Genomic DNA, 23783 nt, shown 5'->3' with positions numbered 1-23783 from the left:
AGTGTAAGTGGAATAACTGACTTCGGTCTGTTGAATTCTACGAAAACAATGGTGTAACCACCACTGCATCACCACCTGGGGTGTGCATTATTTTCTAAGAACTCAACGTCCCTCGTCAATTATTCCTTACATAATCCATAAGTAATCCACACCACTCCAGTCCATCAGTGAACATCTAGTGAAAATCTGCATGATTATAAAAAAAATACAAGCATAAAGAACACACTGACACAATTTCAAGAGAAAAGCTTCATTTCTATTTATTCAAATTCACTTCTCCATCTTACACTTACAATACCAACATGCCTTAGTAATCCTGATCTTATATTTCATAATTACATAAAAAGTGAGATCTGCAGCTATTTTGATGATTCCTTGTTTCTCACAAAAGCATTTGCCTAATTAATCCTGTCAACCTGTGCTATTTAATCTTAAGCATTCCCATCCACCTTGACCCGAGCCGACTTCAGTCTAAATCCGTTTACCTCCAAAAGCCCTCCAACTCGATTCTGAAAACATCAACACAATCCAATCTCAGTGTCAGTCCTCCGGACCGGTGGTCTCGCCCTCATCGTCGTCCTCTCCTCCAGAGATGTTCTGATTTATGCGGGACAGCAGCAGAGGAAGATTTATTAGACTGGGGTTTTCCTCTTCGTCATCATCGTCATCTTTAGGAGGGTAGAAGCGACGAGCCTTGGCCACAAAATCCTCAGCAGCGTCCAGATAAATCAGCCGGTCCTGAGCAAACATATTATAGAGGTCAAAGTGAGGAAAAAGGAGGTCATCTATCATATCTGTAAATTTTAAGTATTTTTACTATTTAAAATAACTGTTTTCTATTTGAATATATTTTAAAATGGAATTTATTTCTGTTATTTCAAAGCTGATTTTTTAGCATCATTACTCCTGTCACATGATCCTTCAGAAATCATTCTAATATTTTGATTTCCTGTAAAAAAAAGGAGAATTTTTTCTGGTTTCTTTGATGAACAGAAAGTTCAGAAGAACAGCAATTTATCTGAAATAGAAATCTTTTGTAACATTATACATATCTTTACCAACACTTTATCGCACTTTAAAGCATCCCTGCTAAATAATTACTAGTAATAATAATAAAAATGTTTCTTGAACAGGAAATCAGCATATTACAATGATTTCTGAAGGATCATGTGACTGGAGTAATGATGCTGAAAATTCAGCTTTGATTTCAGGAATAAATTATATTTTAAAATATATTCAAATAGAAAATATTTGAACTTCTTTAAAAAAGATTAAAAATATTACTGTTCAAAAACAGTAGTGTATATATTGTTTTCACTAATAGTTTTAATCGGTTTTCATTTATATATTTACCATTTTCATTTCAATTGTAATTTTGGTTACAATATAATTGTGTTATTTTTATTAGTTTTTTAAAATGTCTATACAGTTTTTAGTAATTTTTTATTTCCATTTTAGTTCCAGTTATAGTTCCCTTAATTCATTAATTAAATCAAAATGAGAAACTTTGCATTGGCAACTAGCTGAAATACATTGAAATACAATACAAAAAAGTTTTTATATTGCATTTAATTTCATTCATTTAATTTCATTTTTGAATTTTTAGTTTTAGTAAACTATAATAACCCTGATGCACACATTTAAATGTTGTTTTTTTAATAGATAATATATTATAAAATATATATTACATTTATTTTGTGCATGTAAATTAGTATGGTTCAAGCCCTTTTTAAGATAAAAAATGCTCCATAAAATTGTAATGATTTTTCAAAATAACCACAAAATTATCAGCTATACTATTTTAAATGTTAGCGGCCATTAAAAGAAACTAATTTATGCTTATTTACTTGGTAAAGCTGATACTGGTAGTTTAATATTAAACATTTATATTTAATATAAATGTTAATATTCATGGAAGAATATTCATGTTTATCCACCTTTTTCTACCTGTAAAAGTGGGTGCGGCCATTTGTAAATTTTATGGATCTGGCTTCCGGGCTCATCCGCGTCCAGCTATGTTTAGCTGTACAAAACAGCTCATTTTGCTGCTTGATATTGCAGATTGGTGTTTCTTACCATATTATTTTAATGTATTATCTTAATTATGAACACACTGGTTTGTAGTGCAAACAGTTTTCTTCTCTTCTCGTTATCTCCCTATAGCGGGTAATAAACCAGAAGCCTCACCCATAGGCTTACTTCCGCACTGAAGAAAAAGGTGCGGAAGTAAGATATTTACATATCTTTTTATATTAAATGAAATTAAATATAAATAAAAAAGTAACATCCACCGCATCTTCCTTTAAATTGCAGTTAACTGCATTGATGGAGAAGCAACATTACACATTTAAGTGCAGCAATATATACTTCTGCTCTTGACAGTTTTTGATTGTTCGTATTTGTAGTTTGAGTAAGATGCTCACCAGGATGAAGAGGTATCTCTCGGGTGGAGGCTCTTTGCTGTTGAATATGGACGTCTCGGTGTGGAGGGTCTGTAGAAGGCTGCGGGCGACCGCTGCATTTCTCATGCGGTCATATGATGCGCTAGCAGACACAGTCAGCAGAGACTCGGCTTCAGCCATGAACCCTGAGAGAAGAAACCGAACATCTCAATGACAGACTGTCCCTGAATCACCGGAACATCATCTCTCACACATAACCTCTTACCCAGATTCTCTAAGATCATCTTCCATTTATCTCGCACCTCTCTCCTCATGTCTCTCATGGCCTCAATGTCGATGCTCAAACGCCGGTAGCCCTACAGGACAGAAGAAACAACTCAACTAAAGCATTAAGAGGTCACACCTACAAATACCATGCCCTAGTTGTACAGGAATAGATAAGGCTGGATAATATGGACAAAATCGTGATATATTTCTCAGAAAAATGGCCAAGAACATTGTTATTATTTGTCAAGTCTATGAAACATCCTCCTATAAAACTATAGTTAACATTTTAAGTGGATCAAAAAAAGTTCACAAAAGTTGTCCTAAGGCAGGAACGGGTATTGTTTTGGTTTTAGGACAACTTTGATGAAAGGTCTGATCCACTTGAAATGTTGACTATATAATATTTTAGAAAACAAAAAGGCACAAATATGAAAAGGATTAATTAAAAACTTAATAAAGCCTCTTGTGCTCATCAAAGTTGTATTTATTACATCAAAAATACAGAAAAAAAACAGTAATGTTATGAATATTGCAGTTTAAAACAGTGATTTACTATTTAGATCAAAAAAGTTGATCAAAGTTGTCTTAAGACAAGAACGGGTATTGTTTTGGTTTTAGGACAACTTTGATGAAAGGTTTGATTCACTTCAAATGTTCACTACTGTATATAATATTTTAGAAATCAAAAAAAGGCACAAATATGTAAAAGATTAAAAGTAATTTAGTTATGTAGGTATACATACATACACACACACACACACACACATATATATATATATACATTACAGTTTAAAATTGTGGTTTACTGTTTTAATATACTTTAAAATATAATTTATTCCTGTGAATTTTTGGCATCATTACTCCAGTCTTCAGCGTTACATGATCTTTCAGAAATCATAATATTTTGATTTATTATCAATATTGGAAATATTGGAGTTTTTGCTGCTTAATATTTTTTTTTTTTTTTTTTTTTTTTGGAACCTATAATATTTTTTGTAAAGTCCATGAAACCTCCTCCTATAAAACTATAGTAGTCAACATTTGAAGCAGATCAAAAAAGAATTTTAAAGTTTTTTTTTTTTAAGAAGCCTCTTATGCTCATCAAAGTTGCATTTATTAAATCAAAATACAGTAATATTATGAAATATTGCCGTTTAAAATAGTGGTTTACTATTTTAATATACTTTAAAATATAATTTATTCCTGTGATGCAAAGCTGAATTTTCAGCATCATTACTCCAGTCTTCAGCGTCACATGATCCTTCAGAAATAATAATATTCTGATTTATCATCAATATTGAAAATATTCGAGTTTTTGCTGCTTAATATTTTTTTGGAACCTATGATATGTTTTTCAGGATTTTTGGACGAATAAAAAGTACAAAAGAACAGCATTTATTTACAAACAAATGTGTTAATAAAAAGTGACAGTAAAGATAAATATTTTCTATTTTGAATAAATGCTGTTCTTTTTACCTTTTTGTTCATCAAAGAATCCTGAATTATCACAGGTCATAAATTCAAATTCAGCAAAAGAGCAATAATATGCAAGTGTTACGACAAGTCCCACTTATGCAAATAAGTCTCATTATGGTCTTTGTTCATTTCAGGCGTCATCTCTACGTGTGATATTACGTGTGGTGTCACTGGACATTAAAGCATCGCATCTGTGTTTAAGTAATGATTTAAATGTGTAATAGTGGTGTCATACGTGAGATCCTCGCTGGGTTTTGGCTCTGGTCTGCAGCAGGTTGTATAGCGTGCGGTCGTCGTCTCTCTCAGAGTGGGAGGGGTCTCCAGGTTCACTCCACAGGTTGGTCTCTTGGTCCCGCCTTCTTTTCGCTTCGCGGTCAAAATATTCCAACGTGTCGTGACTGGCACAAACACACACAAACAAAATATTAAAATACTATCACCATATAAAGATGTCGTACCTTGAAACAGCGACAATAACAGTGTGATTTCACTTGGTAATTAGCAGTGAAACCGTTTTTTTGTTTTAAAAATTATTATTATTTTTTTTTTCCTGTCAGTCAGCGAATATGTCGGTTGGCCCAAAGTAAAGGCGGACGTACGTTGGACCGTGAGTTATAAATTAAGTATTTATGAAAAACGTACACATGTAATAAAAAGTTAATAGCATTAGCAAAACTTTTAATATGTAAGTTATACCTTAATTTGTACTAAATATTTTCCTGTAAAAAACAACAGAAAATAAAATACATTTTTTGAGACAAAGCAAAAACGGCATGTTTCAAAAACAAACTGAACCCACATCCCCTAAGTAATACCTAAGCAAAGGTCTCTTTTCTTCCTCATCGTCTTCCACGCAGCAGCAGCAACAGCAGAATCGAATACAGAACTTCTTGAAGGCGGCACCCATCCTCGTAACTAGAAGATGGGAAAGGGACGAGTGTTAAACACCACGTCTGCCTCCCCAAGAAACTAAAGGTGAGATTTCTGAGGAAAAAACGAATCTTCTTGCCTTTGTTCAAGCTGTCAGAGTCATATGTGGTTCTCCGGGTTCTTCAGGGTGAGCCTCGTCCCTCACAGCAGCATTTGTTGTGTATTTTCAGATGAAAATAACAGTGTGATGTATAGCCTTGATGTAACTTACCCCAGGAACTGCTGGCAAAATGCTGAATCCATCAATTCAGGTCTACACACAATTTTCACGTATTCAGAAGTGAAGCATCGTTTGTGGCCCAGAGAGCTAAAACGTTTAAGTCTCTCTGGAATGAATAACATCACAGTTTAGTCATGAGTCTGAGCTGCGTAACCTGAGGCCATCACAGACCTCTAAATAAAGCCACTTGTCCTACAGCCGCAAAACACAAATGTGCTTTTACCTTCGTGAACGTTTTCAACAGTTCGGATTCGCATTGCACATCCAGTACTTCTTGAGTTTTTAAACGGTTATAGTGAAAATGAAGCAGGTTTGAAAGTAACAGAGTGATTATATAACACTGTTGCTTCATATTATTGTGAAAACCAATAATCCTAAACCTCCTGCTAACATTTCATGGAAAACCTCATTGGCTCACTAGCAAAATAATTAAACCAATACATACTAAATTTGAGAAGGATATAACAGCAGGTCAGTGTTATTTTGGAATTATATAGATAAAAACTGTTACAGTTTTTGTTCATATTTTGATTTAGCATTTATTTATATACTTAGTTTTCTTTTAGTAATTGTTTTGCATTTTGTACTAGTTACATTTATTATTTATATTAAAATATATATTTTTAAAATTATTTCTAGTTAATATTTTCAGTGCAATAACAAACTTCATTGCTTAATAACTTATTTCATTTGTAATTTTTGTTTTGTTTAGGTTTAAGTTAGTTTAGGTTTTTTTATATATATATATATATATATATATATATATATATATAAGTGAAATCCAGAGGTAGTGTAAAAACACAATATATATATTTATTTATTTATTTTTGCCAGTTGTCATGCATCATAAAATTGCAGGAATTTCTGTCTAAAGTTTGTGGTCACAAAAACCCAGAACTAAACAGACACTTATAAGACATGGAATTTAATTCTACCTTAAGGAGTAACAAACATCACATCTCCTACTGCATCTTTTGGTTTGATCAATGTGGCTGAAAGTTTGTCTGAAAGTAGGACAACCTTGCAAATGTGTACAAAGATCACTGAGAATCAACTGATACATGGAACCAACAAAAAATTCCAAACCTCTGAATTTATATGAGAAAAAAAGAGGGAACTAGAGAAGTGTTTGATGTGTGATACTCATGTGAGAGGCTCATAGGCTGTGTCCTATCACATGGTGAGCTGCGCACAACTTGCTCTGCCAGAGGCTTTTCACTTAAGAAACATAATACAAATAATAATCCTTGTGATTATGTCAGGATGTTTTTAAAAAAAGAGATGGGAAAAAGACCAAGTATGTTTACCACATTATTATAGACATACAGTTGAAGTCAAAAGTTTACATATACCTTGTAGAATCAGCAAAATGTTAATTATTTTACCAAAATAAGAGGGATCATACAAAATGCATGTTATTTTTTATTTAGCACTGACCTGAATAAGACATTTCACATAAAAGACGTTTACATATAGTCCACTCTAAAGACAACTGAGGGACTCATATGCAACTATTACAGAAGGTTCAAACTCTTACTGATGCTTCAGAAGGAAAAAATATTCATTAAGAGCCGGGGGATGAAAATGTTTTAATTTTAAAGATCAGGGTAAATGTAACTTATTTTGTCTTTTGGGAAACATGTATCTTCTGTAGCTTCTGAAGGCAGTACTAAATGGAAAAAAAAGCAATATTTAGGCAAAATAAGAAAACTGTGCACATCTTCATTCTGTTCAAAAGTTTACACCCCTGGTTCTTAATGCATGTTATTCGGGTCAGTACTAAATAAATAAATAAAAAAAAAAACATGCATTTTGTATGATCCCTCTTATTTTGGTAGAAAATTAACATTTTGCAGATTCTGCAAGGTGTATGTAAACTTTTGACTTCATCTGTATATAACCAAAAAAAGTATTTGGACATAAAACTACAATTTAAAATGTCTGAATGTCATTGAATTAAATAAAATATTAAACCAAGTGGCATTTATTTCAACTAAAGATAATGTTCCAGCAAAACATTTCTTTGTTTACATGTTTACAAAAAAGTTTACATTATAGAACTATGTGTTAAGAAATCACTGCGTATATGAATTATACTATATTACTTTTTCCATTTAAAATGACAAATAAAAAAAAATCCCTTAATTTTTTGAACTTCTTTTTTTTTTACTTAAATGCTCTTTAAATGTTTTTTTTTATTGGCTTTGGGACAGCAGTTCGCACCAATTCTGTAGAATGGCCCATAAACACAATTTTTAAAAATGTAAATATATTTTCTGGTATACCTGATACTATTAAAAACTCTTGCCCTTTTTTGGCATCAAAACATACAAAATATTTATGTATTACCGTATGACATTCATACTTTTAAAAGTGTTGTTTAAGTGTGTCCTCACTCGGGGTCACCGTGTAATAAACTATAAATCTGAAACACACAACAGACATCGAGTGTAAACGGTTTGTTAATTTTATTAAATGTTGATTCTTCATTTAAAAAAAAATCATGATTTTTGAGTTAGATGACAAACTTATGCTTCATATTACTGTAAATCAGTATAAAAATATCATTCAGACAGAACCTGAATCACAAGTGAATTCAAGTGAACTGCAAAAGGCTCTGCACAAACAAATGTGGTTACAGTCCATAGAGGCCAAAACAAAGTGTTCAGATACAAAAGAAATCTAAATAATGAAAGCAACTTGTGATTTCAGTGAGTGAAACTGTAACAAAGGCACACAAGTACAAGCCAAGAAGGCTGCAAAACAAAGTACAGAACAAGACTGTTTAAAAAAAAACAAAAAACAATCAACTTCATTTACGATACCACTGATAAACCGACCTAAACATGTGCATCCTATAAAAGGAAGCCCAATACCCTGTAACAGTGTCTTTCCTCTCAACCAAATAATTTGCTTGCTTCAAGGCAACTAATGAAGGACACATTCACATTTGTATTAGAGACACTACTAATCAAACAACCGCCGACTATGCCTTAGTTTCCTGTTTGTAAATTGCTATGCTCTGTATATTTGTGGTAAACATGGGTGTATAATTAAAAAAAAAATAAGACAGCAATGCTCTGTGAGAAAACAAACTGACATGCAATAAAGAAAGAAAAGAAATAATGCACGCATTTCAACAAAAGGCCCATTATATTCATTTCAGACGGATTTTGAGCTGCATCAAACCAGTTTTTATAAAACAAAACCAAGCACAAGTGTTTGCTTTTTTTTTTGTTGCAGCATGTTTTATATAAATGGTTTGAGTTCTAGTTAACCAGTCTAACTCTTAACCGTATACATTATTAGACAAATGATCATATACATGGCAGGATGCTGACCTATTCTACAGATTAATGAGTATGAATAATTATGAGTATGAATGTGTGTGCATGTTCGATTAAGGCTTAAGTAAAAGCAGAATGCGCAACCACAGCGTATTTGGCTCAGAATGTAGAAACCGTCCTAGCCTTCAGTCCTGTTCAGTAGGGGGACAACAGTGGTTTTAGGCATAATCCATTCCCCTGCTCTCTTCTCATATATCACTAGCAGCTCTTCCTGATAACTTCCTGTGCATGTGTTTCAGCTCTTGTGGGGTTTGACAGTATGAGTTATGACCTCTTGCCCATGTGCTGCAGTAGTACCTCTATATAAACTTTAACTTCAGTGTAAAGTGCAGCCGAACATTCAGTCAAAGTTTCCTAGACGCAGACAGCCGTAACAACTTCCTGCCAGTCAAGCGCAATGCTGTGTCTCCTCATGGCAGTCGTAGTTTGAATATGGCACAGTGTAATTTGAAATTACCACGATGTAAACTGTGGCTGGATAAAGAGTCAAAGCCGTCACCGGTAGGAGACGTGGACTTCATTTATACGCTGCCTGAGATGAGACATGAACTCAAACATGGTGGCGGCCAGTGACTGGTGGATGAGGTAACGTGGGAGGCGACCCTGAAATACATAATAAATAAATAAAAAAAATTATATATATATATATATAAATATTTGGATATTAAATGTAATACTTATTAAAATAAGCAATTTATTACATTTAATTGTAAATTAGTTTTTTTTTTTTTTTTTTTTTTGGAAAAACAAACAAACAAAAAATTGTTTGTCCATGCACAAATTTTCTGTTTTTCTCAGAATTGCGTGATATAAACTCGCAATTGCGAGTTAACTCAGAGGCCAGTCTTTTTTCCCCCTCAAAACGGTACTTTATAACTTGCATTTGCGAGTTTCTCACAATTAAAAAAAAAAAAAAAGTCAGAATTGCGAAAAAAGTCTGAATTGTAAGATAAAAAGTCATAATAACCTTTATTTTTTATTGAGTGGCAGAAACAGGCTTCTATACATTTTTTTTTCTTTGCTTGCATAAGTAGTATTTTTTTTGTGTGTTGCTAAGGTGTTGCTAGGGTGTTTCGGGTGGTTTTAAAGCAGAGGTCTCAAACTCAATTCCTGGAGGGCCGCAGCTCTGCGGAGTTGAGCTCCAACCAGCTCCAACTCACACCTGTTTGGAAGTTTCTACTAATCCTGAAGACCTTGATTAGCTGGATCAGGTGTGTTTGATTAGGGTTGGAGCTAAACTGTGCAGAGCTGTGGCCCTCCCGGAATTGAGTTTGAGACCAATGTATTAAAGGGTAAGTAAGTGTTGGATTGTTAATGTTGGTAGTTTAAGTGAATCATTTTTTTGCCATGTTACCTGCAACAAGATACCACCATTTATTAAAAACGTAAATTCTGGCAGACTTTTAACAGCTTCAGGGCTTTTGTGAAAATACAATCTGATCTGTAATTTCTGGATTTTGTTTGCTTTGTACAGTCAATGTTGGTAGTTTAAGTAAATACTTAAAGGTAAAAAAAAAAAAAAAAAAAAAAAGGTTTTTGTGAAAATTACAGATCAGATTGTATCAGATTGTTTTTTCCTCAGAATTGAACATTGTAACAAATTGTTTAGTTTTAAAAGTTTATATCTGACAATTGTGAGAAAAAAAAAAAGCCAGAACCACAAGATATAAACTCACAATTGTGAGAAAAGTCACAGCTGTGAGATATAAACTCGCAACTGCATTAAAAAGGTCTCACAAAAAAAACTCTTTTTATATCCTGCAATTCTCACTTTATTACTTGCAACTGTTTATAGCATTTATATCTTGCAATTCTGAGAAAACTGGTAAGATTTGTGAGATAAAAAGTCACAATTATCTTTTAATTTGTATTATTCCCTGGCGAAGTTTCCATAGTTTTTTCTAGTTATGTAGCACTGATTAAAAACAAATACTGCATAGAAATCCAACTTTTATTAAAACCACATCTTGCAAGTGGTGAATTACCTCTTTAACTGATCCAAATCAAAAGAGAGAACCACAAAATATAATTTTATTGGATTTGTATGCTCATTTAAACATCCATCAAAATGCTGTAGCACACATCCTCTCAACAAATTGACTGATTTAAGGCACCATGTCTATATCACAATTGGTGCACAATGATGCAAAAAACTTAATGTTATGGGGTTGCTATAAATTTGCATGTGTAATAATAATGCTAATAGTATGGATGCTTGCCTTTTAAAACATAATTAAAAACATAATCTGAATTTGTTTTAAATGGTTTAAATGCACAAACTGGCAGTAAATTCAGCTCTTACCTTAAGGTCTGTATTGAGGACCCAAATGAAGGTGCAAACTGAAGGATTACTGCTAGATTTCAACACTACAAATCCACCAGGACCATTTTCCCCTCTGAGAGAGAGAGAGAGAGAGAGGGAGGGAGAAAAAGTTTAGTTTACAGCTTTAAATTCTCTATTTCCATTGGCTGAGGAAGCAAAATGCTTTGCATTTAAGCAGACCTGACGTAGCGACTGTGATGGGGTTTGCTGCAGTGACTGGTGGCCATTCCTGCAGAAATGTAGCAGTCTCGCCTGCGCTCCACCCGACGAACGTTCACAAAGTCCCTGAAGATTAATAATGAGAAAGAGACACAGGTTGAACCCTTTGACTTCTTAATTATTTGTAAAGCCAATCAAAACAGCTTATTTGTAACAAATATGCACTGCTTTCACATTCCAAACAGCCTTAAAGGGGTAGTTAACACAAATATTAAATTCTCTGATTAATTACTCACCCTCATGTTTTCCCACGTAAGACTTTCGTTCATCTTCAGAACACAAATTAAGATATTTTTGATGAAATCTGATCTAATCTAACTCTGTATAGACAGCAAAACAACTGTCATGTTCAAGGCACATAAAAGGTAGTAAGGACATCGTTAAAATAGTCCGTGTGACATAAGTGGTTCAACCAAAATTTTATGAATTTTATAAAATGCAGGGTCAGAAAGCCCTCAGATTTCATCAAAAATATCTTAATTTGTGCTCCCAAGGTGAACAAAGGTCTTACGGGTTTAGGACAACATGAGGGTGAGTAATTAATAACAGAATTTTCATTATTGGTTGAACTATCCCTTAATGCATAAATTCGTAAGTGCTCGCTCTCACCTGGGAGACACGACACCTCCAGCGGCTCCTGCAGAAACATCATATGACACCATTGTGTTGTCATCCACTCTTTGTAAAATCTGTAGACAGATCCGAGAAGAACACAGAGAGAACATTAACTGTAATGTAAGAGTGTATGCAGGACATGTCTTCTAAGCTTCTTCAAGGCTGTTTCAATGATTCAAAACTCAAAACTATCCCACAAAGCTTCTTGGAGTTTTATTTTTGGACTTTTTTTTTCTATAATTAGCAAGGAAAGTCAGAGAGAAAACAGGAAACAACAGGGATGGATTCAAATTCAGGTCATCGGCATAAATATCACCATCAATGCACACGCATTGTGTGCTGGGTCACAAGATGGCCTATTTAACATATACTTTTAGTTCTCCATTATGCAATGACATCCAGCTACTAAAAAAAAAATTTTGATTGAAAAAAAAAAAAGCAGCAGCAATTAGGGGTGTGCGATACAGACAAAAATAATATCTCAATATTTTCTGGGATTTTAATCGATAACAATAATTAGACACTATTTTGCTAAATGTGTTATTGTGCTGATATCGTAAAGACTACCGTGGACAGCTAACTCTTAAAGTTCTTGATACTCTTCATATTCTGTGTGGTCAGTTCACAGCAATGATAGAAATAATTCTTTTCCAATAAGTTTAAATTGATTTTTACCTTTTATGGCCATTTTTACTTTATGGAGCCATTTTTGTCTAAAAGTGTGCATCATATTTTGAGTCAAATTCTTCCATTTAATTCAGGCAATTATAATAATAATACATTTAGGCTGTTAACACACAAATGAAATCAGTATCAACAAAATTCATCTTTGCAAAAGTTGCATATGAAGTGGAATTTAGATGTATTTACACGTTAATGCAGGGACATGGAATGCTTTAACCTGCTGTTACAAATGCATAAATAATGTTTTGATATTTTAAACAGAAAACATTGAGTTTTACCGTTTTCGAATCCATTTAGCCAATCTCCCGTTCTGGCGGTAGCACTATTAGCATAGCTTAGCATAGATCATTGAATCCGATTAGACCGTTAGCATCTCGCTCAAAAATGACCAAAGAGTTTCGATATTTTTCCTATTTAAAACTTGACTGAGAGTATAGTTCCTAGCCATATCAGCCTAGAAAATCACAACTTTTCATTTTTCGTCAGTCTTAGTACACGATGTAACTACAGAAGAGTCAAGTTTTAAATAGGAAAAATATCATCATTATATATGGTCATTTTTGAGCAAGATGCTATCAGTCTAATCAGATTCAATGATCTTTAAGCTATGCTAAAAGTGCTACTGCCAGACCCGGAGATCGGCTGAATGGATTCGAAAGCGGTAAAACTTAACTGTGTAACTCTAGGGCAGTTGGACAAAGAGCCTATTTTCAAAAAAAAAGGAGTGTTCCTTTAAAAATGAAGAAACTTTAAATGTGAAATTAAAACCGGCAGTAGGTGGCATCAAGTCACTGTTAATAAATGAGTCATTGCGATTGAACCGAATCATTTAAATGGCCGATTCATTCAGGGATTAAACACTGTCATGTTGCTCAGAGATGCAAAACAGTGCTGTGGCTGTGTTTGGAATGATTTTTGTTGGTGAAATAGAGCAAAAACAGCCAATATGGCGCCTAAAACGTAAGTCTTAATATAACTTATTGTTTATGTAACTGTTATATAAAAACAGTATCACATTTGTAACCACACTGATTTTTGAAGAAAAAAAAAAATGGCACGCTTTGTGTGATAATAACTATATGAAATGATATAAATATATACATTTTCTGCTCCCTTATCTTGAAATATGTGATTATTCTAAATGCATTTTAATAGACTGAATCATGCTGTGAAAAGTTAGTCTAACCAGACTTCATCACGTAATGTATGCGTGCACTCTGTATGCGTTTTGTTTAGCTTTGCAATATATTTGATGTCAAAGCATACATTGTTAAAACAACAATTACGATATCGTCATAGACTATATATATATATATATATATATATATATATATATCTCACACGCCCCAGCATCAGTCATAAAAAGTAAATTTAACTAAATATAAATACTGATATATGTGTCAGTTTCAACAAAAATTCAACATTGGTAATAATAAATGTTTCTTGAGCATCAAATCAGCATATTAAAATTATTATTGAAGGATCATGTGACACTGAAGACTGGAGTAATGATGCTAAAAATTCAGCTTTGCATCACAGGAATAGATTGCATTTTATAGAAAAGATATTTTAAATTGTAAATTTTTTGGACATTTTGAAGTGTGCATGTGTCTTTTCACTATTAACACGTGCCTCACACCAACATGTGTTTCAGCTGTCATTAATGGAGGCGTCTGAGAGTGAAGGTGTACCTGACAAACAGACACTGTTTTGTTCCACTGCACCATCTTCTCAGGCTGCAAAATGACCTCCTGATACACCAGCTCTGCGGTACACTGCAAGAGTGCCTAAAACACCCAAAACACAGGTCAGTGACTGATTCTGTATACATGAACAAGCATAAAGAGACAAAAAGGCTCATAATAATACAGAGGGAACATACCTTTAAAATAAACGTTTTCCCATGAAACGGGATTTCAAGTGTATATACGGCATCGCCCACCTCCTAAGAAATAAAACCTCATATTAAACCAATAAAAAAAACAAAAAACAGAAACAAATAAAGACTGCAAGCATGGAAGTCTACATACATTAGTTTTCTCAAACTTCCAGTTTTCCTCTTGTGTCAGTATTTGTTCCACCACAGCCATGGCCTCCCGTCCCTGTCGTATAAACTGCTTGTCCTTAAAAACAAGTGATTAGACAAAGTGATGAAATAAATGGATCTTGTTACTTTTGAAAGGACAGAAATTGCCATTTTCAAACATTTCCTCCATCCAAATATAATTAAAAGAAAAACAACCATATAATTACTTGTTCTGTTAGTTCTTTCCTGCCGAGGCCCTCTTCATCAAGGTCTTCATCCGAACCTACAGAACAAACACAAACATTAGGAAGGAAATAAAACAAAAAACAGACAATGAGTTGCATTAGACTGAAAGGAATGTATGCTGTTACCTGCCAGGGACTCTGGCGGGGAGTAAAACTGTCCATCAGACACGGGTCTAGGACTGATCAGAGGGGCCGGCTCACACGCAGCATTGACTGCTGCCAGATACACTGCAGGAGATGAGAAAATGACAGATTGTCAATATAGTGTGAGGACTTTCCAAAACATCAGTGACAGCCTGAGTGTGCATCTCCAGAACAAAGCAGAAGCATGTTTCCCTTCCCAAAGATTAAAGCAATGTGACTTCACATGACCACAACACTATTAAAATGACAAAAAGGAATTTTTCTTCCTCTTTAAAAAGTGCTGGTACTATGCAGATATACTCAAATGTTTTACAAAGCAAAGTTTCCCAGTCTACCCAAAACATTTATTGAAACTAAAAACCCAAGTGGACTCGCTCGGAAATGATCGTGTCTATGACGTCACAACCATAAACGTATTCTAAGTTTTTTTAATGTCTTTAAAAAAGTCTCTTCTGCTCACCAAGCCTCATTTATTTGGTCCAAAGTCAGCAAAAACAGTAAAATTTTACTATTTAAAATAACTGCTTTCTGTTTGAATATATTTTAACATGTAATTTATTCCTGTGATTACAAAGCTGAATTTTTAGCATTCAGCACTTTAGAATTTTTAGAAATCATTCTAATATTCTGATTTAGTGTTAAAAATGTATTCGTGTTGAAAACAGCTTAGTAGAGTTTCTTTGATGCATAGAAAGTTCAGAAGAACAGAATTTATCTGAAATAGAAATCTTTTGTAACATTATAAATGTCTTTATCATCACTTTTGATTGACTTTTTAATTTAAATGTAAAGCATCCTTGCTAAATAAAAGTATTCATTTCTATAACTTATTTCCCAAAATAATAATAAAAAAAATAATAATAACTGAAAAGCTTTTAAATGGTATAATGTATAATGTTACAAAAGCTTTTTATTGCAGATAAATGTTGATCTTTGGAACTTTTTATTTATTAAAGAATCCTGGAAAAATGTACTCAACTGTTTTAAATAATAATAATAATAATAATGAATGTTTCTTGAACAGCAAATCAGCATATTAGAACGATTTCTGAAGGATCATTTGACAAGACTGGAGTAATGATACTGAAAATTGAGCTTTGATCACAGGAATAAATTCCATTTTAAAATGTATTCAAATAGAAAACAGTTATTTTAAATAGTAAAAATATTTAACAATATTACTGTTTTTTTCTGTATTTTGGATCAAATAAATGCAGGCTTAGTGAGCAGAAGAGACTTCTTTAAAAAACATGAAAAATCTTACCGTTCAAAAACCTTTGACTGGTAGTGTATGATCAGTATTTGCATAAAACAAAGTTTAGTATTATTACACGTCTCGGATTTTTTTTTTTACCCATCACATATATATATCATATACACATACATATATATACACATACATATATTTTTTATATATATATATATATATATATATATATATATAGGGTCAGCCAATTATATATATTTTTTTATCATTATTTCTTAATTCACATTTCTTGAAGGTACAAAAAAAACTTCTACTTCAAACTGCTTAATTCTAGGCTTAGAGAGAGTGAGAAAAAGGTCAAGAAAAAAATTCTGACCGTTTTTAGGGGAAAAAAAGAAACGAAAATGTGAATAATATTATAGGTCACCTTCAGGGATAAAATAAAATAAACTGCTATCAAGGTTCTGCTATTTTCAAGTTATAAATCCCATAATCAGTAACAAAATGCATGTATGAAAAATTATTTTGAGACTTATAAGTATGTTACGGACAAACAATATAATATTTCAGCTTTACAGTATGATCATATGACTATGCCCAAACTGATTTGCATCAGTTCAATACAGGCCTGGATTTTCTTACTATAAAAAGCTCTCCCACCTCTCTCATCTTCTGCTTCCTGTGTGAGAACTTTGAAATCCAGGAACCAGGTTTCCAGCCATGCCACCACAAACGAGGTGATGGGAAGAACGTAGCCAAAAGCATTCTGACTAAACAACTGGGAAAAACAAGGGGAACTATGACATCCTACACCTATTTCTATTAATACAGCAATACAATAAAACACATGAGTAATTCAGAGAACAGCTAGTGGTCTATTTGAGGAACAAACTTGATGTGACTCACTTAAATGGAGTTAAATATTAACAGAAATTAGTTAGGAAGACAAAATATTGAAATATCTTACATCTGACCAGATAACTTTGGCAATGAGGAAGGCGCTGGTCACCAGCGTAGTGATCTGAGATTGGAGAAAGTAAAAAAAGACAATGATCATATCCAAGCCTTTATATTTTCTATAATGTTTTCATAAATTGGAAATATTTAGGATTTATACAGACTGAGGTCTTTCTTACCGCAATAACCCACCAGTGTCTTAATCGAAATGCAGCATAACCAAGCTGTAAACACAGAAACCTAAACACAGCTAAAAGCTGAGTGGGACCAGGCAAATGAGAAAAAGAGAGAGATTATTGCTCATAAAGTATTAACTGAGGTTTTAACGATGATTGTTCTTTACTGATCCTTAAGAACAACAGCAAATATGAGAGTTCTGACATGTTTCTAGGATGACATCACTGTTTTTGCAAGTATGACAGCAGCTCTGAAGCATTACGAGGCCTTTTTTATACCAAAATTCACCCAAAACTTGCTTGTACAAGAAATGCTGTAGGGGATGAGCACTTTGCCAGTACATCTTTTGATGTCACATGCTTAAGAGGGTGACAGTAGCGAGACATCAACTGTGTGAATTATAATTTCTCACACCTCACGCTCTGTAAGCTTTAGATAAACAGACTAATGCTTTACCAAACAAAAAATGGAAACAAAGCTGGAACAGTTTAATGATTAACAGCTTATACAATTTGTGTGTTCATGACTGAATAGCATTAAAGACTGAGAGATCATATCAAATCAATAGTGCAGAGAAGGATATAAAAATTTACTCTTTTACTATGGTTTGATAAGTATCAAGGCAATTTGCTTTATGATACTTACAAAGATATCAAAGAAAGAGGACTTGAAGTTGTAGTTAACAACCTCATTCTCAAGACTGGTCCATATACTCTTTCTGATCTGAGAGAGACAGAGAGAAAGGCAAATTAAGCATCCTTCACGCTGCACATAAATATACTCTTTTATATCACACATACTAAAGATACATAATAAATAAAAAAATATATATTATTTTATTATTTATGCACATATTATTACTATTCATACTTTCTATAAATAAGCTACAAAAAGCATATATATATATATATATATATATAAACAATTTTATTAAACTACACTACCAGTCAAACGTTTTTGAACAGTAAGATTTTTAATGGGCTTTTTTTAAGAATTCGGTTCTGCTAACCAAGCCTGCATTTATTTGATCCAAATTCACATAAAAATGTGAAATATCTTTTTTATTATTTAAAATAACTGCTCTTTATTTGAATATATTTTAAAATGGAATTTATTCCTGAATTCAAAACTAAACTTTCAGCATCATTACTCCAGTCTTCAGTGTCACATGATTCTTCAGAAATCATTCTAATATGCTGATTGCTGTGTAAGAAGCATTTATTATTATTATTATTATTATCAATATTTAAAACAGATGAGTACATTTTTCTTTGATGAATAGAAAGATCCAAAGATCAGCATTTATCTGAAATAAAATGTTTTTGTAATATTATACACTATACCATTCAAAAGCTTGGAGTCAGTGTAATTTTTATTTATTTATTTATTTATTTTGGGGAAAGAAATTTTAGAAATAAATACTTTTATTTAGCAAGGATGCTTTCAGTTGATCAAAGTGATGATAAATACATTTATAACATTACAAAAATGATTTCTGAAGGATCACGTGACTGGTGTAATGATGCTAAAAATTCAGCTTTAAATTCACAGAAATAAATCACATTTTAATATATATTCAAATAGAAAACAGTTATAGCAATTGTAATATTAAAAATAATACAAATTTTTGCTGTACTTTGGATCAAATAAATGCAGGCTTGGTGAGCAGAAAAGCCGTCTTTAAAAAACATTTAAAATCTGGTAATGACTGGTAGTGTATACAGATACTTTGCATATTAAATGTATTTTAACAATCTGCATTTTAAAGTAAGTACATGCATGAGTGTGTATTTACTTATATAAAATTAAAGAAAATATTTATATGCATATTTATCTCAATATTCACAATTTCTTTTATATTTTATGTAGTATATTTATATCAATATTTTCCAGGCTATAAAACTACATAAATAGTATTTTATTTTATTAAACTATAAAAGTAGTTTACATATTAAATGTATTTTAATCATATATGTTTTTTTAAGTAAATACATATCTATGTGCAGTTAAATAAAATATATGGAAATATTTATTTATGCAATTATTTATTTATTTTTTGTTTATTAAAATGTATAAAATTAGATAAGTTTAAAATACATTTAATATGCAAATTTCAGACTCCTCTATTTTCATCAGAGGAAGTGAAACGGTCATGTACAATCAACCGTAAGGAGAAAAAAAAAAAAAAAAAAAAAAAAAAAAAAAAATCACCCCACACGACTATAGGCGAAGTTACAAAAAGGAAGTACAAACTGAACAACCGAGAAAAATGATTAGCAACCAGACAGTTTGGAAACACAAAATAAAGACTCACATTTAATTCAATGATCCAGAGCAGAGTGATGAAGAGGAGGTCGAACGTAACGAAGAGGCAGAACGTTCGGCGTACGTCTGAGAAGGCTCGTCTCTCTCCCGGGGGTAGCGGGGGGTAGTAAGGGGAGGGAAGGGAGAGAGATGCCTGGGAATACGAGGCGTTTAAAGAAGCAATGGCTGGAAGACTTCCCCCCAACTCGCTGTAGTCCACGCCGCTCGGCATAACTACGTGCAGCTGGAGCACATTCCCTGAAACGGAGACGAAGAGATGATCAAACACTCAAACGTAAATAAATACTTTGTCTGGCTCTTATGCAATGAGACACTGCAATTAAACACAAACTGAAAGCACAGTAATCACAGCATCAGGCTGAAGAACAAGATCTAATCAAGGAGCCTTTGACCTCTTTCAAAACTGGCCTAAAGTCATGGCTTAACAAAAAGCATTCCCTATCGTTTACCTGACACTGAACACTGTTGATTTAAATAGGCAATGTCACCATGGTTGCATTAATTAGGTTTTGTTGAATGACTAACAATGATTTGTGATAATGCTGGGGAAAAAATTAGAACAGCGTGATTTATACATGAATCACTAAATGCCATAATTTTTCATCTAATTTGTTTATGAATTGTCATAGATGCATCAAGCGAATATGCTTGTCAATAATTGTCATTATGACAGAAGGTGATTGGACTGATTTATCAGAGACCTTTTAACCTACGAGGCTTTTGGGTTTCCTGTTTATCCAAATAAAGAATGAATAAATAAATAAAATCATGTGACATAAACAGACCAGAGAATAAATACTGGGAAAGCAAAACCATTATATAATCAATTCTGCACTGTCAACATGAATGCAGTTCCACTACATGAGGCAAACAAGCTTTAAATACTTATTTCACGTTAAAAACCTCAGCCCCTAATAAAAAACCCTTCATAACACATACTTGATATTCAGAACAGACCTGATTAATATTCATGAGCACATTCACACTTATTTGTCTAGTTGGCACGTAAATAGCGTAAACAAACTTGTAGCTCTAAACTTAAACACTTACTTAGTTGGTTACTGGGTTAGTTAACAGTTGAGACCAGTTGTTTATAAGTCATTAAAAAGACCGATCCCGCTGTTAATAAAAAATCAGCCGAGAGAGTTAAAAGAAGTGAAGACGAAACTCACCAGATTCAGCGCATCGTTCTCAATAGCAGCCCGCTGCTCTTCCGCGATAACAACCGGATGTGAGAAGCCGTCACATCCGCCAGCTGATCGACGGTCTAAAGTGCTAGTGGCTGAAGTGGGAAACGTTGCCGACATGAAATAAAATGCATCACGTTATGCAGAATAATAGATCTTAAACCAGTGTGAAAATCCTTATATCAAATTACCATAGTTTTATAAGAATGTAATGGACAGATTATTAATAAATAGTATTTAAAATAAAGCTGCAGCAGCGATTACTGGGGTTTAAACGCTTTAAGGCATTTAAGCACATATGAAAAAAGACATTACATATTATTTAGCAAGCCTATAACCACTTAAAACAATAAATTTAAAAAGCATTTGTGACCTGGACCACAAAACAAATCATAAGGGTAATTTTTTTTTTTGAAACTGAGATTTATACATATCTGAAATTTGAATAAATAAGCTTATTGATGTAGGGTTTGTTAGGATAGGCCAATATTTGTATTTTATAGTTCTTTATTATATTTTAAAGTTCTTAGCAATGCATATTACTAATCAAAAATTAAGTTTTTATATATGTACGACAGAAAATTTACAAAAATATCTTCATGGAACATGAGCTTTACTTAATGTCCTAATGATTTTTGGCATAAAAGAAAATCATTTTGACCCATAAAATGTATTGTTGGCTATTGCTACAAATATACCTGTGCTACGTAAGACTGGTCTTGTGGTCCAGGGCCATATTTTTGGCAAATACAGGTAATCTGCCATTAGAAATAATGTCTTTTTTTAACATTAATGTGTTATAGTGCCAGCTGTGGTCCATAAAACTTTGTATGCTTGTTTAGAATCACCAGTCGCATATGCTTACCAAGTTTTGTGAAGTTTTGAGTTTTCGTTTAGGCTTTATAGGCTTTCGGGTATATTTGGACAGGTCCCTTTTCTAAACAACCTTGTTATAGCTTGCCAAAGGGTAAATTTCAACAATTTTTTATTTTATTTATTTATTATTATTATTATTATTATTATTATTACTGACCTAGAGAGTCCAGAGAATTGTACTACAGTGTTTTTTTTTCTTTTCCAGGACTAGTTTGCAAAACATTTTCTCAATCATTTAACAAATGACAACAGTGGTTCTAGAGGCAAAGATGTTCAGAATGAGGAGTTCTATCAAATGAAACGAATATTGTGCATATGTGTGAAAAACCACACAATATACAATTGATTACACCCTTGAAAAATGCGATTTCACCTCCCAGTGGCCGCTTTCCTTCAAATTTCTCACAGACCTTTAGGGCCGTGAGTCAAACAGGCCCACCATGTTTCCTTCCAATCGTCCTCCGACCTTGTCTAATAGGTGCTCAAAGTTCATCGCCCCCGGGCGGACATGTTTTTTGAGATATGCCCTTATAGCCACTTGTGGCACTTTGGACCATGACTGTACGTACAGATTTTCATGTCAATAGGACAGTTGGTTGCACCACCAAGTGGCCAAGCTTCAGGACTTTTTTTATATGGCCTCAGATTCAGCTCTTACATATGCATTGAGAGTTTGTTGAAGCCTTTTCAAACGCTTTGGCATTCTGTGACGGAAAGTTGAACGTTCAACTTTTTTTTTTGATAATTATTGATATTCACTCTCCAGAGAATCTTTCTGCACTGGTTTGGTTCCAATCGGGCAAAAAACCTAGGACTTGTTCGCAAAAGTAGTTTTTTTACATTTTCTCAATAATTTAACAAACGGTTTTATTGACAGCAGTGGTTCTAGAGGCAAAGTTGTTTGAAATGATTAGGTCTATCGTATGATACGAATATTGTCTGTATGTGTGAAAAACTACGCAATATAGGCTGCAATAGGGCCTATATTTAGGGCCGTGAGTCAAACAGGCCCACAGAGTTTCGTTCCGATTGACCTCCGTTAACCTTGTCTAATAGGTGCTCAAAATTTAGCGGTCTATGTACTACGCAATATAGGCCTTTAGGGTCGTGAGTCAAACAGGCCCACCGAGTTTCGTTCTGATCGACCTCTGTTAACCTTGTCTAATAGGTACTCAAAGTTCAGCGGTCTATGGCGGCCATTTTTTTGAGATACACAAATGTTCCTATAGCCACTTGTGGCACTTTGAACCAAGACAGTGCGTACAGATTTTCATGTCAATAGGACAAACAATTATGTAGTTATGGCCGTTTTTATGTTTTTTTTCTCTCTTATAGCAACACCAAGTGGCCAAGCTCCACAACTTTTTTCATGTGACCTCAGATTCAGCTCTTACATATGCCTTGTGAGTTTGGCGAAGATATCTCATTCTGTTTGGAAGTTATAGCCATTTTATTAAGGCAGCCCTGCCCCTTTCGAATGTTTTGGGGTCCCTTTGCAACGTCCCTTTTTGATAATTATTGATATTCACTCTCAAGGAAATCTTCCTGAACTGGTTTGGTTCAGAACGTCCGAAAACCTAGGACTTTTTTCAAAAAATGCAAAATAGCCAAAAATTTTGCCACACGGACTAATCAGAGGCGTGCATTTTATCGGGCGTGAGCCAAAGATTCCAGCATAAGACATAAGACACTTGAGCCTGCAATGAAGGGTTTACGAGTTATGAGCAATTTTCGTACTTTTGTTCGCTGTAGCGCCCCCGTCAGGCCAATTGGGGCGAGCCTTGGTGATTTTGTAGACAATATGAGTACTACCATCCCTCCAAGTTTCAAGTCTCTATGACTTACAGTTTGGTCTGCACAATCAGTTTTATGTAGAGATCGCTGATTCTTGGCCATTCTAACAATTACAATAGGGTTTCAGCGCTATGCACTTGAACCCCTAAAAATGAGAAATTTTATTGGGAAAGTACAAAAAGTGGATGACTTGGATTTGTACTTTCGTTCTCTCAAATATGCATGATTTCTTTTGAATGGATGGCCTCATTTCCCACTACGAGGCGGTGTCTACCATCAAATCTGTAGTTTTTCTTTAATGTGTTAATGTTTTAGAACTTCCCACTGTCAGTGATACTATAGCGACCGCAGCATCAGGGTTT

The 23783-nt window shown here is 33.5% G+C and overlaps 2 protein-coding genes across 2 annotated transcripts; both read right to left on the bottom strand.

Annotated features, from left to right (window-relative positions):
* Positions 1-254: 254 nt before the first annotated feature.
* Positions 255-5599, bottom strand: mreg (melanoregulin). The gene is made up of 7 exons (XM_051137130.1): positions 5519-5599; positions 5155-5401; positions 4961-5060; positions 4381-4543; positions 2668-2758; positions 2424-2587; positions 255-738 (listed from the first exon to the last, which is right to left on the bottom strand). The coding sequence occupies exons 3-7, from the start codon at positions 5050-5052 to the stop codon at positions 541-543; spliced, it is 708 nt and encodes a 235-aa protein (XP_050993087.1). The 5' UTR covers positions 5053-5060; positions 5155-5401; positions 5519-5599; the 3' UTR covers positions 255-540.
* A 2145-nt stretch (positions 5600-7744) lies between these two features.
* stard3 (StAR-related lipid transfer (START) domain containing 3) lies at positions 7745-20834 on the bottom strand. The gene is made up of 15 exons (XM_051136042.1): positions 20737-20834; positions 19554-19801; positions 17885-17962; positions 17242-17319; positions 17073-17126; positions 16766-16883; positions 14881-14982; positions 14737-14792; positions 14514-14606; positions 14366-14428; positions 14175-14270; positions 11794-11873; positions 11146-11250; positions 10945-11038; positions 7745-9245 (listed from the first exon to the last, which is right to left on the bottom strand). The coding sequence occupies exons 2-15, from the start codon at positions 19773-19775 to the stop codon at positions 9138-9140; spliced, it is 1347 nt and encodes a 448-aa protein (XP_050991999.1). The 5' UTR covers positions 19776-19801; positions 20737-20834; the 3' UTR covers positions 7745-9137.
* Between the last annotated feature and the right edge of the window lie 2949 nt (positions 20835-23783).

The sequence above is a fragment of the Labeo rohita genome, chromosome 19 (genome assembly GCF_022985175.1).
Source record: "Labeo rohita strain BAU-BD-2019 chromosome 19, IGBB_LRoh.1.0, whole genome shotgun sequence".
NCBI lineage: Eukaryota > Metazoa > Chordata > Actinopteri > Cypriniformes > Cyprinidae > Labeo > Labeo rohita.
The sequence above is the reverse complement of the archived record's forward strand: the minus strand, read 5'-3'. Positions and strand labels throughout refer to the sequence as shown.

Excerpts from the sequence above, each read along its gene's own strand:
- mreg (XM_051137130.1), bottom strand. The coding sequence starts at position 5,052 with ATGGGTGCCGCCTTCAAGAAGTTCTGTATTCGATTCTGCTGTTGCTGC. Across the intron at positions 2,588-2,667 it reads GATGATCTTAGAGAATCTGG|GGTTCATGGCTGAAGCCGAG; the intron begins GTAAGAGGTTAT and ends TTCTTCTCTCAG. Across the intron at positions 739-2,423 it reads AGAGATACCTCTTCATCCTG|GACCGGCTGATTTATCTGGA; the intron begins GTGAGCATCTTA and ends ATGTTTGCTCAG.
- stard3 (XM_051136042.1), bottom strand. The coding sequence starts at position 19,775 with ATGCCGAGCGGCGTGGACTACAGCGAGTTGGGGGGAAGTCTTCCAGCC. Across the intron at positions 16,884-17,072 it reads CCAAAGTTATCTGGTCAGAT|TTGTTTAGTCAGAATGCTTT; the intron begins GTAAGATATTTC and ends TGTTTTTCCCAG. Across the intron at positions 14,607-14,736 it reads GGAAAGAACTAACAGAACAA|GACAAGCAGTTTATACGACA; the intron begins GTAATTATATGG and ends CTTGTTTTTAAG.